This window comes from Nanorana parkeri, unplaced genomic scaffold, assembly GCF_000935625.1.
Source record: "Nanorana parkeri isolate BGI_ZX_2015 unplaced genomic scaffold, ASM93562v1 scaffold1476, whole genome shotgun sequence".
Taxonomy (NCBI): domain Eukaryota; kingdom Metazoa; phylum Chordata; class Amphibia; order Anura; family Dicroglossidae; genus Nanorana; species Nanorana parkeri.
In genome coordinates this window covers 176,921-194,027 of record NW_017307744.1, presented here as the reverse complement: position 1 = coordinate 194,027, position 17,107 = coordinate 176,921, and the positions used below count along the sequence as shown (strand labels likewise).

The window sequence follows — 17,107 nt, the reverse complement described above, 5'->3', positions numbered from 1 at the left end:
ATATGCCCAGCACACCACATTGTTTTATTATTTTATCTACAACTTACAGATCCTGCTAATGTACTGTGAGCTATAGATATAAGGAAATACTCTGTCAGTGGTCATATAAAAAAAAAAAAACAACATATTTTTGTAGAAGCAAAGAGATGTATTTTCCTTAAGTTTACTACTTCCTGTGTCTGATCAATGCAAAAGGAAATATAAACATGTATTAACACCATGTAACTCACCAGTTATTTCCCCATTCAATCATTGTTCCTGGCTAGAAAAGTAAGAGATTTACATTATTAGGGAGAATGCTGCACGTTTTCATAAATTGTATACATTTGTACAAAGTCAGTTTAACTGCTTTTAGATTCTTAAAGCTGAACTCCGGGATAAGCAAATATTGTCTAAATATAAAGGAGCCATGCGTATTCTTATCTGTAAAAATAAGTCAAGGCAACTGTATTTTTCTTGAAGACGTTTCACTGGTTATCCAACCAGCTTTCTCAACTCTGGATTGAGAAAGCTGGTCGGATGACCAGTAAAACATCTTCAAGAAAAATACAGCAAGTCCAGTTACCGTGACTTATTTTTTTACAGATATACCATGACCTGGATAAATGAGAACCTTTACAGACATGCATATTCTTTTTTGAATCTTGGTGAGCTTTGTGTATTTTTCCCCGATCTGTGCATTCATCCATCATGTGACAGTTTTCCTCTGTGCAGGAGCTTCCTGTAATGAAGACCGGTCACTGCTGATCTCTCTTTGTCCAGGGTGTCTGGTCTTGTATCCGCCCCTCCTACAGGCAGCCTGTAGTTTTGCAAAAGGCAGAGCCTGTATCTCACAGTGCTGGAGAAATCACACTTTTAAAAAGGTAAGTGTGCCATAATTTGCTGTGCAAATTTGCACATTATGGCAAAAGCCCACCCAGCACACAGTGGTTTAATTCTGCTTAATTCTCTGTTCACAACCAAGGTGTAAGTGTTTTTGCATGTGAAAAGACACTCATTTTATTGTGCAAATTGAAATGCATTGCAGTGAATGAGCAAACTTGTGCACAAACCACACAGAAATTTTCCAAATTCTTGTCATGCGTTTTCATGCGCTTCCATTGAAGTCTATGCAGCCAAACGCCATGTAATCTGCTCGAATAAAGCTCATGCACCTTTTCAGCTTGAGACAAAACACTAAAAGGTGTGAACAGGGCCAAAGAAATTAATGGGATTTCTTTCTGTTGAGAGTTTTGTCACGCTTAGCTTTGAGTGTCAAAAGGGCCAGGTGTGAACAGGGACTTAAACATGGAAACAATAAGTGTTCATGTGCCATTCAAAACGTCATCTAAACCCAAGAACAAAAAAAGTAATATATTGCAGGTTACCGGTCCGTAGATGTGGCGGATTAATTATTCTCTTTTTGCAAGTTTTTTCCTTCATTTTCACCTGGTGATCTTGGCCGTAACACACTTCATATGCTAGGGTGACAATGCTCACTGCTTGTACTATATCCATAGAGGAGAAGCGTTGTCACCCTAGGGCAGGAAGTATATTAGGACTACAAGACACCCCGCTCCCCCTCTACTCACCTCCATAAAATAGGGAAGGTGTTCTGTAGTACAAAGAAATATTTAGAACTCATAACAATGTTTGAGATTACAGGAAGTTAGAGACTCACAAGATCTCTGGTAGGACCAACAGATACAAGAAAACAAATTTCAAAAATAAGTTTAAAAAGACAAGAGAGTAAATAGGAGAATTTCATTGTTAGGGTTTTCAAACACTTTTAGGTCTTCAGAGTCAGAGATTAAAATGCATTTCTAGCCAAAACTTTTTTTCTTTTAGGTTTTGGATAGAATAGGAAAGGATGGAACCTCTGACAAGTTTTTATTGCTATGTAAATGTGTGTACAAGAGGCACTAAGTATTCTTGTTCTCAGTAATACACCCTGTGGATTGCCTTCATCCTGCAGAAATTGGAGGTTTTGACAAGGCTGCTCCCACAAGGACAAAAAACTCCCAAACAAGAATAAGGGGGTCCACCTGTTGTTTTTTTACACTGCTGTCTGTGTCCCTACTGGTAAAACACACCCCCATTATTTGCTATGGTAACCATAATTAATAGTGCAGAAAACGATGGGGGATCCAAAACGGTATAGCCGTCACCAGGAAAATAGGTGAGGGAAAATTATTTCAATGGGAACAGTTGTTACAGTGACAAATACTCATGTGGGAGAATTTTTGTAACTTCCTGTTATGTCTCCAGGACAGGGAGCAAAAGGAAACCTCCAAAGCATGTCATAAACACTAACAAAACAAAAAAAAGGAGGATGTACATGAAGTGTGAGAACTTCTGTATAATTGGTTTACCAAAAAAGTGCCTGAGATAAAACTAGTCTGAGCAGGAGTTTACCTTTTGGCTTCCGATTTATTGCAAGAACATGCATATGCAGGATCTCACTTCATATGGAAAAAGAACACATTTCCAATAGTGCATGACTAGCTAAACTTGTGTGGTCAAATTAAGAGAGTTTTTGGAGTACTGTTAGTACAACTTTATCCAAATGTTTAGGCCTCACACCAGTTGCCAAATGGATTTCATAAGCATTAACAAGCAGGACTTTCTCTGCAAATGGATGTTGGAATGTTACCTTTAACCTGTATGTGCGTAATTCATATATGTTGGGTCCCTTGCGAGGCACTGGTTCATTCCAGAAGCTGAACTCAAGAAGAAGCTGGTTTCTGCGGGAGAGCAGCATGTGGCTACGCTCCTCACGGAAAGCCAGGTATTCCTGCAGGAGAAAGGAGATGGTGTTGCATTAGCATGAATGATCCAGTATTGGCAGGCATGTTTTTTGAGGAGGATATCAACGACAAGGAAAAAAGGAAGAAATTCAAGAAAAAGAATGGGAGGACAAATTAACGAGTGATGAACTGGACAGTCTAAAAAGGAAATGAAGAAAAGGCACTGAATGATTAACATATAAAAGCAGATGGGTTTCTACCAAATTCACACATGAGGCTCTGTCAGATGTCCATTACCTTGTTATTTCTTAACTTATTCATACTGTCCACGAGAGCAGGATATCCCCCAGAGAATCGCCATAGATGAACTGAAAGGGAAATCAGCATTTAACCAGAAACAATCCCAATGCCCGCCCAAAATATCTGCACTCACCTGCTTGGTCTTGCTCCCCATACCATGTGTTCCAATTACCCACCAGATCACATGGGTAATCTGGATCCTGGTGCAGCTTGGGTAGGACCTCTTCTCTGTATGTGAAGGAAGCAACACATTTTTTATACAAACATTAAAAAAAGAAGAGTTTAAAACCTAAATTCCGTTATTCTGTTACTTTTAACACTGTAATGCAGGAAATAAAATAATAAAATAGTGTACCTTTCTTGTTTGCCTAATGTGTGAACTATGAAAACATACTATGCACCATCTAACTAGATACCTTAAAATGTCAGTAAATTTGAAGTCTAAATCTCCTGCTCCTATGTGCAAGGTAAATTAACTCCCATGCATTAAAAATCAGATCCACACTAATCTAATAATGCAATCTATATGCCCTTTTCAGTAGATGTGACCATTTTTATACATGGGAATGCTCATACATAACTCCCCACCACCACCATTGTCACCTATGAAGCCGTATGCATTTTAGTGTTCAGTGACTCAGTTTGGGCGAGGTTTCCATTACTGCACACATTGCAGAGAAAAGGCACTCAGAAAGCACATGTCATCGTTAAAAAAGCAGAACCTAGATCTAGAATTGTGAACGGGACCTTTGTATAAACCAATACAATGTGGCAACTTGACATAGGCGTATTGCTAAATACTGCATTTTACACATTGTTATTTCTGTAATTACAAAAAGGGCACTGGGACTTTGAAGGTGCCACTTCAAAAGATTCACACAAACACCTACCACTGAAACATTTTAATGAAGTGGGAAGTCTTTGTGTGAATCTCTTGAATTGGCACCTGAAAATTCCAGTACCCTTTGTGTAATTACAGGTTTAGTTGAGAGGGATGTGGTGCTATACAAGCATATGAAATAAGTCCAGTCATATTTAAGTAATATTATTATCTGCAATGTTATATGGAAAATGTTGAACCGTTAATTGCGCCTTAGAGATACCCTGAAAATTTAACTTTTGTCGGACTTCTCAAAAATGAGCAGTACACTTCCTGGTATGCAAGTGAGCCAACGCATTCTTGTGCGTTTTACATGCGTTATACAGTCACATGAAAAAGACAGTACACCCTCTTTAAATTCTATAGTTTTAAGTATCAGGACATAATCAAAATCATCTGGTCCCGAGCAGGTCTTAAAAATAGGTAATACAACCTCAAAATGAACAACAGCACATGACATATTAAACTGTGTCATTATTTATTTTACAATTCTAAAGCCAAAATGAAGAAGCCATGTGTGAAAAACAAAATACACCTCATGATTTAATAGCTTGTTGAACAACCGTTAGCAGCAATAACGTGAAGTAATTTATTTCTGTAGGACGATCAGCTCTCACATCGTTGTTAAGGAATTTTGGCCCACTTTTCTTTTCAACATTGCTTCGGTTCATTGGGGATGGCGGGCATTTGTTTATGTACAGCTCTCTTATGGTCCTGCCACAGTGTTTAATTTAGATTGAGGTCTGGACTTTGACTGGGCCATTAAAACACCTGGATTATTTTCTTTTTCAGACATTCTGTTGTAGTTTTGCTGGTGTGCTTGGGATCATTGTCCTGTTGCATGACCCAATTTCAGCCAAGCTTTACCTGTCGAAAAGGATGGCCTCATATTTGACTCTGGAATACTTTGGTATACAGAGGAGCTCATGGTCGACTCAACAATTGCAAGGTGCCCAAGTCCTGTGCCTGCAAAACTAGCCCAAATCATCACCCCTTCACCACCGTGCTTGACAGTTTGTATGAGGTATTTGTGCTCATATGTTGTGTTTGGCTTTCGCCAAACATGTTATTGCGCATTATTGCCAAACATCTCCACTTTGGTCTTGTCTGTCCAAAGGACAATATTTCAGACGTTTTTTGGTTTGTTCAGATGCTACTTTGCAAATCTAAACTCTGCTGCCTCGTTCTTTTTAGAGAGAAGAGGCTTTCTCCTGGCAACCCTTCCAAACAAACCATACAATACTTGTTCAGTCTTTTCCTAAATGTACGGTCATGAACTTTAACATTTAACATGCTGAAGCCTGTAGAGTCTGAGATGTAACTCATTGATTTTTTGTGTGTGCAATTTCTGAACTTGCAATGAACTTGCTGGGATGTCCACTCCTGGGAAGATAGGCAACTGTCCTGAATGTTTTCCACATGTGAATAATCCTCCTCGCTGCTACTTAGCCTCTTAATTCCTTTGGAAGCAGTAAGGGTGTACTTTTTCCACACATAACATCTCCATTTTGGCTTTATGTTTGCAAAATAAATAATGACACAATGTAATATATCATGTGTCGTTGTGAGGTTGTGTTTACCTAATTTTAAGAACTACCAAGGACCAGATGATTGTTATGTCCCAATACTTAAAACCTCAGAATTCAAAAGAGGGTGCACTTTCATTTCCATACGACTGTAGCTGTATATTTCAGTGTGAGATCTAAGGCTCTCCTGCCTCTGCTAGTTTCAGGAGATTTGGTGATGTCACTTTTGTGCAGTTTTCCTTGCCGAAGGCTCTGACATGAGGAAGCCAGGTACCAGTACTCTGTATCGGCGAGTACCGAAACAAAAATACCAGTACTTGTACTCGATACCGAAAAAACAGTAGCGGCGCATCCCTACTTTTAACATATCCAGAATGTTTGAAAGAACAATGCTTAGTTAGAGGTCGAGTGGTCAGAATGATACGACTTCAAAATGCTCACGCAGTCCCTAAGAATACAATATATTTCAAGGGTGACATGGCTGACATTTTACCATATTAACGTGGAACTCCAGTTTATATTATAATTTTATTGATCTACACTGCATGCACAATTAGTAGGCAAGTTGTATTTTTGAGGATTAATTTCATTATTGAACTACAGTGCTCACGGTCAATCCAAAATGTTAATAGACCTCAAACCTGAATATTTAAGAAAGTAAAAGGTGAGGTTTTGGCATTCTTAGGAGAATATCTATGTGTGCGGATTATGCAACTAAATGTAAAATGAAAATGTTCCCATCTCACTTGTTTGTTTTCATCTGTTAAAATGAGAACAATAAGCAAACACAAAATTTACAAATAAAAATTTGACATTTTCAAAATCAGTGACCAATATAGCCCCCCCTTCTTTTCAACAACAATCATAAGCCTTCCATCCATGGAGTCTGTCAGTTTCTTCATCTGTTGACTATCAACTTTTTGTGCAGCAGCAACCACGGCCTCCCAGACACTGTTCAAAGAGGTGTACTGTTTTCCTTCACGTTTAAGAAGGTCTCACAAGTTCTCAATAGGGTTTAGGTCAGGTGAGGAAGGGGGCCATGTCATTATTCTTTCATCTTTAAGGCCTTTACTGGCTAGCCACACAGTGGAGTACTTTGATGCATGTGATGGAGCAATGTCCTGCATACATATCACGGTCTTATTGAAAGATACAGACTTTGTCCTGTACCACTGCTTGAAGAAAGTGTCTTCTAAAATCTGGCAGTAGGTTTGGGAGTTGATTTTGAGTCCAACTTCAACCTGAAAAAGGTCCAACTAGCTCATCTTTAGTAATACCAGCCCACCAGTACCCCACCTCCACCTTGCTGACGTCTGAGTTGAAATTGAAGTGGAGCTCTGCAGCCACGGGCCCATCCATCTGGTCTGTTAGTAGTCACTCTCATCTCATCAGTTCATAAAACCTTTGAAAACGCTGTCTTCAGATATTTCTTGGCCCAGTCTTGACGTTTCAACTTAGGCCTCACGCAGGTAAAATACGCTGCCTGGACGCATCTCGGTTCCATTCTGTTTTTGTGCATCTTTACGCAGCGCACATATACGTCTCCATACGCAGCTATGTGTATGGAGCCATTTAGTTGCATATGCTGCTTATAGGACAATATGTGAATATACGCAGCGTATTTTGAGGCCTTATGTGTCTTGTTAAGTGGTGGTCTGGTTTCAGCCTACCTTACCTTGGCCATGTCTCTGAGCACTGAATACCTTGTACTTTTGGGCACTTCAGGTAGCTTGCAGTTCTGGCATATGACAGCACTGGAGGATAATGGGTTCCTGGTAGCTTCACGTCTTATTCTTCTCAAATCTTTGGCAGTTAATTCGTCTTGCAGTTAATGCGTCTTTCTTTCTCAACACGTTTCTTGCGACCCAGTTGACTATTTGCAACAAAAAGTTTGGGGGTTCTGTGATCACGCCCCAATATCTTAGCAATTTCAAGAGTGCTGCATCCCTCTGAAAGACTTTTTACAATTTTTGACTTTTCAGAGTCAGTTAAATGGTCTTTTTTGGCCTATTTTGCCTGAGGAAAAGAAGCTGCCTAATTATTATGCACACCTTGACATTGGGTGTTGGCCTCCTGAGGCCACACCCTCCCTCATTACACAAATACACATCACCTGATATACTTCAATCCAATAAGCCTTCAAGTTTATACAGCTTGGAGTTAGGACAATATGCATACAAATGGTGATTTGGTCAAAATGCTCACTTGCCTAATAATTGTGCACACACTGTAAGCTTGTAGTTAGTAAAGGCACTTTCAGCCTTGCTCTCCTCCTTTCAATTTTTGTTTTGTATTCCTTGGCTAGAGGTGCTGCTAAATTCTCTGCCCATCAATGCCTGTAAATGTATTTTGAGCTGTACTACAGGCTGCATTTACACACTACCCTGTCGCTCTCTAGGCTACAGGGGTGATGCAACTACCAAGCCTCTAGTTGGTATTACCAGTGGCAAAGTTATTTTCTAAGATGAGTGCCAAGTGTTGCCCACTAATACTCAATCAGCATGTAGACTTGGCTCTCATAGCCTTATGCATACTGCATGTTGCCTCCTCTTCAAAACACGGGCATACCATTTTAAAAACTACCAATACCATTATCTCCAGTTAAAAGCTACTGGTTGTCAATAGTTTATTTTGTTTTTTCAGGTAGTTATTAATGTCATAGCAATAAAACTTTTAATCATAAATATCTGGAGAAAAATATTAATGTGATAAGCTTGGTGGTTTTTTTTTGTGGCTTTTAATGTTATAAAAAAAGCACAGATTTGCTCCTTTTTATGCTGTTTGTAAGTTGAGAACAAAAGACTTCCATGAGGAAAGAAATCAAAAAATGTCAATGTACTCAATTCACACACAGACAAGGAAAAAAAAAAAAAAAAAAATCAAAGACCGGTAAAAGGTACCCAGTTTACACACAGGCAAGTCAATTGCAAAGGAAATGAAAAAATGCTTACGTCAGCTGGTTATAAGCATCCAAACATTCTGGTTTTACATTATGAACTGAAACAAAAAGGAGGATGTGTAAACTTTAAAAAGGAGGAGGTTAATGTCATTATTTAGATAACTAAAGCAAATCACATTGTATGTCTTTGGGGTTCACAGCTTCACTAAACAGAGGCTCCATTATGAGGGGTGTACAGAACATGACTGCTAAGAACATGGCTGAGCACTGCAACAGAAACCACTCTAGGTCGCTTCTCCTTCCAGCATAGTGTGGCCTTGCAGTTTCAGGCTTCCTGGAGGTCAGAGCTGTTGGAAGTACATTACTTGTGGTGTTGACAACAGTCCTACTCAGTCTACATCTGGCAAGTAGTACACATGCAGAGAGAAGTGCAGGCGGAAGGCCCCAAGAATGGAAACTGCCAGCAGTTGCCTCCAAACCTCTAGAGGGGGCGGGGGACAAGTCCCAATATGTAGATATGGGAGAGATTTAACAAAGGACTCCCTCCCCTTCTACAAGCATCAGGTTTGCAGAGATCCTCTAGACCAAAAGGTTCTTAACCTGTATAACCTCAGGACCCACATTTGTCCTTGGTCACCAAGTCGCACTGCAATGCACAGCATTGCGGTACCGCGCGTTCTGGTGCGGGCGATCAAACTGTGGGTGGGAGGTGCGATTGGGGTGCCATTCAAAAGATCCACCCAGTCTCCATACCTTACAAGAACTGGAGTGGATCCTCAGCTTGGGGTCCAGTGTCGGCTGCTGTGCTGTGACAGAGCTCCATCCATATGTGCATTGCTTGTACAGCTCCCTTTGCGTGCCCTGTAGAGGTGGTGGGAGCCAGAATGTGACATCACTCTGGTCCAGGCACCTCTACAGTACAAGTGATGGAGCTGTACGTATAGATGGATTTCCCTCACGGCCATAGCCCCAGCCCATTCACCCCAAGCTGACATTTGGCACCAGGCAGCATATTTTTAATGGGTGTTTGGTGCGAGAACTGACAGTGCTGCGCTAGGGGAGGCTGAGGAGCCTCGCACCTAGAAAAGTGGAAGGCACGCGGCGACCCACTGAACATGGGGTCTTGACCCACTTTTGGGTCACGACCCATTAGTTGAGAACCAAGGCTTTAGACCCTACATGACAATCAGCAAAGAAGGAAGGTCTTCACAGAAAGGCTACTAACTATAAGAAAAATACACAGGGAATTGCCTGCTGATGTGCTAGAAAGACAGGACAGAGGCAGCAGTAGGAAGGGCTGCTTTTTAAAGTGTTCTGGGAATTGTGTTTCCTGTCTGGTGAGTAGAGTCATCTGTCATGTATGCCATCCTAAAGATGACTTGGGAAACAATGGGTGTCCCTTCCTCATTGTCTGAAGAAGTGAGGTGTTGCTCTGTTACACTTCTTATTCCCTTGCTGGCAAATTAGATTCTGCAGTGTTTTGGCCAGCAAAGAAGCAATCCTGTGTGTGCTCTTTGGCCACCTTGTCACTGCGATGCTGAAAAACTGCTATTGTAATATGGCCTTGAGTGTTTACAATTAAGTCTTCCAAGAAAATTAATAGCACCGACAAGTTCAATTATACCGCATGTGTAGGCTGCTACAAAAGATTCAGCTCACTTTTGAAGGTTTTTGATGTAGACTGGGAAGGGGTGAGTTAGAATTTATAAGCAATTAAACCTATTGACCTAAATAACATAGCTAAGGAATTCAATTAAAAATAAATGGATAGCACAAAAATTGCCTTTTGCAGCCGCACAATTTCAATATTGGCTAATCCATTTTAATAATCAAATAGTTTAATGGGTGACACGAAATGTTTCATGCTTCATAGCCTTCACTCTTGTTTAATGACCAAAACGTTAACCAGCAAAAACATGAAGACTTCGAAAATGGTTTACTTACATTGAATTTTGTACAGTCCACTGGTCTCCTGCTTAGAAAGCAAAGTTGAATGCGCATCTTTGCGAGGATCCACTTTCCGCACAAACAGTGAGCGAAGCCAGCTGCTCTCTCTGTTATCAGAGGAATACCTATCATTGCAATAAGGAAAAGGGTGATGCAAAAATAATTTGTTAAAAAACAAAAATAAACACAAATGGGATTTACAGTTTATAACTAGTCTCTAACACCAGCAACGGGGTCTATATCATAAGAAGAAATATAAAACTCAGAGAAAACGTTCATGTAAATCAGTTTAACCCACTTCATGACTGAGCTTGTTTTTAGTTTCTGTTCGTAAATGATGGACACACTTTTGAAATTTTTTGCTGTGTGATTCATCTACGGCAGTAAATATACTTTCTTACAAAGTGCAGCTACCTACACTAGGACAGATATGGAAGAAGAAAGAAGAAAAAAAAAAAACGTACAGAAAACACTTTCCCCCCAGTTTTGATTTGTAGTATTTAAAAAAAACAAAAACTAGTGCTTCACATAGTTCCACAATCACAAACAAAATTGACAAACAGGGCTCCCCGTGCCTAGGCATCTTTTAGGAGCTGGACACAGGGTCACATCTTAAATTCATGATAACTAGGACTGCAACAACAAATCGATGTAAATCGATTAGTTGATTCTACTTGCCTGCTGGGAGCCAGTGTGTCATCAGCTCTGTGTCCACTCCGATCCCCACTGCTCCAAGCAGGATCAGAGGGGACAAATACTCCTACGGCCAGTGCAAAGCAGTGAGGAGAGCTCACTGCAATTTGAAATAGCCGATAGCAGGCTGGCTATTGCACCCACCCACTGCCTAATCAGCAGAGGAGGACCTGAAGAAGAACTTTCTCCATCCTTCCAGTGCCTACTTTCCTGTAATTTAGTTACATCTCAGACTATAGCAATGTAGCAATCTGTAAGCAAAAACAAAGGAATATACATGTCAACAGAAAGCAGGACCGCTAGCAATAACCATAAAAGCCAAAAGCATGTTATACTCCATCTACATCAAACTGTTCCTTTTATTTTGTACAACCAACCAAATCCATTACCATCAATGTGGACAAATGAACAAAAGGTTGAACTAGATGCAGCAACACAAAGCAGTAGATAAAAGACAGTGATTACAGTTAATTTAGCGAGAGTGATTATAGGTTATTGTCTGTGTATCATTAGGAGGGTTTCTTCTATCTGTGAATAGAGGATATTTATATACAACACTGGAGAAATGGATGTGAATGTGTGCATGAGTATGCCTGAATCTAGCTGCTCTAAAACAAAAGATGTGATTATTGAGAATATGCAAGGATATTATTGGAAGGATTATTTGTTAAGTGTTGCAGTGACAATGAAGGAGCTATACTTTGTATGTGTGTAGAACAAAGGTAGCAAAGGTTGTGGTTGCAACAGGGCCCTTTTTCCCGGGGGACCAATAGAGCCGAATTAACTATAGCTAAACACCCTCTCCTTCACCTCCCATTAAAGTAGAACTGTAGCTAAATTTTATGATCCTGTCCAAAACAGAAAAAAAAGGGTTATAACTAGAGGTGCACTGAAATGAAAATTTAAAAACCGAAATTTAAAAAAAATGTCAGGCCGAAACCAAAAAGTTTTTTATTTTAATGTTTTCAAAAATGTTTTTATAGTTAATAAAAAATTTAATTGTTTATTAATTTTTTTATTGTTTACTTTACTTTTAGGGGATTCAGGGAAATATTAGGGGTCTAAAATAGAAAAAGAGACTGAGGACACAGATTGAGAGTTCTCAATCTCTTTTTCTGCAGCCCCTGTTATCAATGAACAGGAATCCTCTATACTTAGTGTTTCTGTTCATTCATAACATGAGAACTATAACCACAATCATGAATGAACAGGAGGGGATGTAGATCACTTGCCATTCATTCATAATGGAGGACACAGTAAACATACTATGTCCTCAATTATTTACAAACACTCCGTGATCGATGAATTTTTGTACCGCTCTCCTTCCTGGGACGCTTTCACAGGAGGCTGAACGAGCGGAGCTCAGCCTGCTGTGGCAGCGCTGGCTGTCTCGGCCCACACTGCTCTCATTTGATCTGTGACAGGAGGCTGAGTGGAGCGGGGAGACGCCGGCCGCTCACATCGCTCTCCTCCCGCAGCGCTTGGCCGCCTGTGACAGTTTCTCTCCTCCCCGCTGGGACACAGTTTCTGAAGACAGAAACTTCTGTCTTCAGTTGCATCTTAAGCCATTGTGCAGCCAAATAACTTAATCTGGAGGAGTGGGGACATGCTGTGCAAGGTGGGGGAATTATAGGAGTTTGGGATTAATAGCAGGTGAGGGGTTATTAGGGTTGAGAGTTTTAGGTACAGGAGGTATGCTATGCTCTGTAAGGAATGTCAAGTATGGAGCAGTGGATACATGAATGAAGCTGATGAGTCCTGGTATATCAAGATAAAATACGGTTTGTGATTTCTAAACTGGGTGTGTGAAACTGCTCGTACCATGGGTAGACCTAATATTGCAATCACCTGTATGGTAATGGACAGGTTCACCAGTCATATGCATATTTACTGAATTATACAAATACCAACATGTGTTTCTCCACTGTGCTCAGGAACCCTGCTGCATTATAGTTTGTTCAGATTGATTGCGCTAGGAGATTATAAATATAGATAAATAAATAAAATCAATCAATAGGATACCAGCTGCAACAATGTGTATCAATGTGATCGGATGTGAGCTAATATGTTGCGCTTGGTTATTTCAACAATTCATAGTGATATTCAAATCGTGAAAGGTGATTTTAGACGAATAAAATATTAAATTTATAAAAATGATAAATAGTATAAATTAATATTTTATTCGTCTAAAATCACCTTTCACGATTTGAATATCACTATGAATTGTTGAAATAACCAAGCGCAACATATTAGCTCACATCCTGCTGCATTATATGCTTCTAACTAGGGATGGTCAGATACCAAGTACCGTACTCGGTACAAGTACAGATACTTTTCTAGCTGCAAGACTAGACTAGAGAAAAATTCAAAAAGTTAGGAGGCAGGGGTCTTTTGTAAGGAGCACATGGAGTTCCTGGGATTTGTACATCTCTGTTTTATGCATGTTTTTGTTTTTTTTAAAACATATAGAAGGGATGCACCGATACCATTTTTTCAAGTACTGAGACGTGTCCAAGTACTAACAGATACAAGTACTGATACACTTTTGTTTAATGTCATGGTATAGTTATTTTAAAACAATACAGACTAATGATTTCAGGACAGTGGTGGAGCGCCAGAGCCAGGTCCCAGCTGCAACCGCTGCAACCCTGGTAGTTCTCATGAAAATGCCAAGTATCGGCACTGCTATCTGAACATCCCTACTTCTAACCATGAAGAGAGTCAATTTCATCTGAGTTCATTACAGCTTTGAAAATCAATATTGTGGAAGCGGCAGCTTTTCAGTATAACTGACCACCACCTGTTATATTTGAATTTGATACAGCAATCCATAAATTAGGGACCTCCACTACAAAACATACATAACCGCAGGGACAGGCTGGCTTTCCATCTTCTACTCAAATTGCACATTTCAATGCCTCGTAAATAAGAAACTGTATAATGTTTGCACCTTAGCCAAGGCATGGTGGAGAATCATTGGGTCTGTCAAACCCAGAGGGGAATCACAGGTAAGAACGATTAAGGCTAAACGCCAGGCAGTTGTAAAATGCACAAATTAATGGACACACAAACTAAGCTGCAGCTTCACAGTTTGAGCTCTGATATACAGGTATTGAGAGGGGCTGGTATCAAAGCAAATTCAGGTACTTACCCAGCTTACATTTATTTAAAAAAAAATTATATAACATCATTACATTCATTTTTAATGCAATTAGTGCATTGACTTGATATTAGCATCTTGGAATCCCTGTATAGCAGAGCTCAGACTGTTAGAGGGAGAAGCTGCACAAGGAGTCGGTTGTACTGCAGTGCTCATGTGTTAACAAGGAACTTGCTGAAAAGAGGCAGGAACAGAGTGACAGAGGCATGAGTTAATCAGCATGTTGCTGCTCCTTTCACTGTACAGGGAGGGACAAGACCTATTAAAGTTACTTAACTGCAGCAGAGAAAAATCCATTGGCCGCAACACCTGCCCCCACCCTGGCTATTGCTCCGCTGGTCAGGGAGAAGCTATAGCTGCAGGGAATGTGGCCTCGTGCCACCACCGCCAACAGGAACCTTCCTCTGCCAAGGGAGCTGGACCAGGGGAAGTCCTGGATTCCTTAGTCTTGGAGATGAAGAGGGGGATGCAGACCAAGCCCTTACCCATCTGGAAGGCTGTCCATGGGTCAAAAAAAAAGCAACGAGAAGGTACCAGCCAGAAACTGCACTGGGACCAGGACAGCCCATGAGATAGCGACCTTCCTTCCCACACACACAACTTCAAAATACAAGTAGCAAGCAATTCAACACAAATACTGACGGACTATCCATTGCAAGGTCTGTAGTGATCGTGTTTTCTGTCACTGGTGGTGGAGTCATGCCGTCTCATTTGATGTCTTGGAAAGACAAGAAAAAAAAAAAAAAATCAGGTCTCCTCCTCCGCCAGACAGGGCTATGCCTTTGGACCATATGGACAGAAATACTAAACATTTGGTTAGAAAACCAGCTCCAATATATACACATTTCATCTTTGTATTTAGCTGAAATTCAGCTTTAATTCTTATGGCACATAGGCAGCATGATGTTCAGGTGGACATAGCGTCACTTCTTGACTACAGGTCTGCTTCAACAAGCAATTTTTGCAAGTTTAGCTTTATCTGTTCAATTAACAATCTCCCACACTTCTTCCATGTCCTTGTCAGTTAAATGACAGCAGATACTAGGGCAGGGTTATTGATGGTCTTAAGCTGCCCATACACCTTACAACCATCGCACAACTTTCGTTGTGCGATGGTTGTAAGGTGATTAAAATTTCGTACGATCCCATCTTGGACAGGCAGATCGTACTTGCGATCATCGCAAGCTCTCCCCGCTGAGGGGAGGGCTTCCGATGATTGCAGTGCTAAGCGGGCAATGTGCTTGCGCACACCGGCCTGTGCGGCATTCGTCTCCCGACCACGCCACCAACCCTGCCGAAAAACGTACGATTTTCGGCAGGTTTTCAAGCGTGCTCGGAAGACGAATGTCGTGCGACCTTACAGTAGAAGAGGTCGCACACTGCCCATACACCTGCCGATTATCATACTATAATCGGCAGGTGTATGGGCACCTTTAGGTATATGCATGTCTAAATACTGTACTTTTAATAAAAATGCAATAAGCACTACTTATGGGGAAAGGGATTTGAACACAACAAAATACTGGTGTTGAGAAGTTTTGGAAAAGAATGCTCTGCACTCCAACAGTGGCGTTAAAGATTACAGCTGCTGGCACCCGATCCTGCCTTGTTTGACATTCCTATCCACTAACTTTATAAATACTATAAACACTAAATACTTACAAACATATAACAATGCTTGTCTAAATTTTCACAATACAGTTAAAGAAAAATAAATAAAACTAAAAAAAAAAAAAAAAAAAAAAAAAAAATTTTTGCTGAAATAGTTTTTTTTAGTGGGACAAACAACGTTATAAAGACGTTCCTGTTTACGCACAGCGTGATGAAACAGTGAAAGGTTAATCGGTCTTAGTCCATGAAACAAACACAACCTTTACCCTCAACCCCAGGCACTGCAGACTTGAGAGGGGACTAGTGACACAGGGATGTGATGATCTGCACAGACAGGTGTAACAAAACATCACAGTAACAGATTGGAATACGGAAAATCTATGACAAATACACAAGAAAAAAACTAAATAACTAAAAAGAGACACAATCACACATAGAAATATAGCATACGATCCTGGTACTGAAAATATCAATCTATCTCATTAGAATGCAAAGGTTAGGATTTGCATATTAAATCTAGACGTGTATACAAGCGTACAGTACATATGGCACTGCGCACAGCCATTTGCAGATGACAAAGGTTAACTTAATTTGTAATATGTCGAGTCTACTAATTATGTATGCACACGGTACCGACTTACATTGTGCGCACACACCCCCTTCCACACACTGCCATACAGTCATCTGCATGGCTATGGCAGCGGATGGATATGACCTGTCTTCCTTGGCATGCAATAAATGGTATATAACAATTACTCTGCGGTGCCCTCTTACCAACAGGTCAGTTCGGCCATGCATCCTCCTCTGAGGCCGGGACATTGTCGCAGAGCCGGGATCAGGGACACTCTTGCTGTCAGCATGTTTCCAGTGTCACATGAAAGATGGGATTTCAGGTGGCTCCCCGTGCGTGCGCGCCCCCGCCGTCCCGCGCGTGTGCAAAGTTTTAAAGCGCGCTATTGTGCAGTAATTGACTCATTTGGTGTGTGTGAGGAGAAGGCTGCTGATTGGGTTTTTTTCCTCTATGTTTGGAAATAGAAGCAAACGACTTGGGTTGGGATTATGTCCTTCGGAAGTATGGACAGTCTTTTTTTGCAGTCCTTGTTCAAAGTTGCGTTTCTGTACATTTGCTGTACTGGAGGTCATTGAAGAATAGTGTACATATAACTATGTAATAGTTATTCTTGAGAGGAACTTAACACCCACCCCCATGTTATTTTTTATCTTTCACTTCTGAGGCTCCATTTGCTCATAGCGGTAGCGTAACGAAACCGCACAAACGAACGGATATTGCGCGTTTGCAGCTATTACCATAGCCGAAAAGCTCGAAATCCGCCCATAAAATCGTGCTTGGACTTTTTTTGCGGG

General features: G+C 40.6%; 1 protein-coding gene across 1 annotated transcript in view; it reads right to left on the bottom strand.

Moving 5' to 3' along the window:
* Positions 1 to 16,752, bottom strand: part of NIPSNAP1 (nipsnap homolog 1 (C. elegans)) — a 19,238-nt gene extending 2,486 nt beyond the window's left edge. Inside the window, exons 1-7 of the mRNA XM_018570191.1 lie at positions 16,517 to 16,752; positions 10,276 to 10,403; positions 8,384 to 8,429; positions 3,160 to 3,254; positions 3,024 to 3,094; positions 2,633 to 2,773; positions 231 to 262 (exon numbers count right to left, since the gene is read on the bottom strand). Coding sequence (XP_018425693.1) covers positions 231 to 262; positions 2,633 to 2,773; positions 3,024 to 3,094; positions 3,160 to 3,254; positions 8,384 to 8,429; positions 10,276 to 10,403; positions 16,517 to 16,602 — 599 coding nt within the window. The 5' untranslated portion in view covers positions 16,603 to 16,752. The remainder of the gene's footprint in view (positions 1 to 230; positions 263 to 2,632; positions 2,774 to 3,023; positions 3,095 to 3,159; positions 3,255 to 8,383; positions 8,430 to 10,275; positions 10,404 to 16,516) is intronic.
* Positions 16,753 to 17,107: the final 355 nt, after the last annotated feature.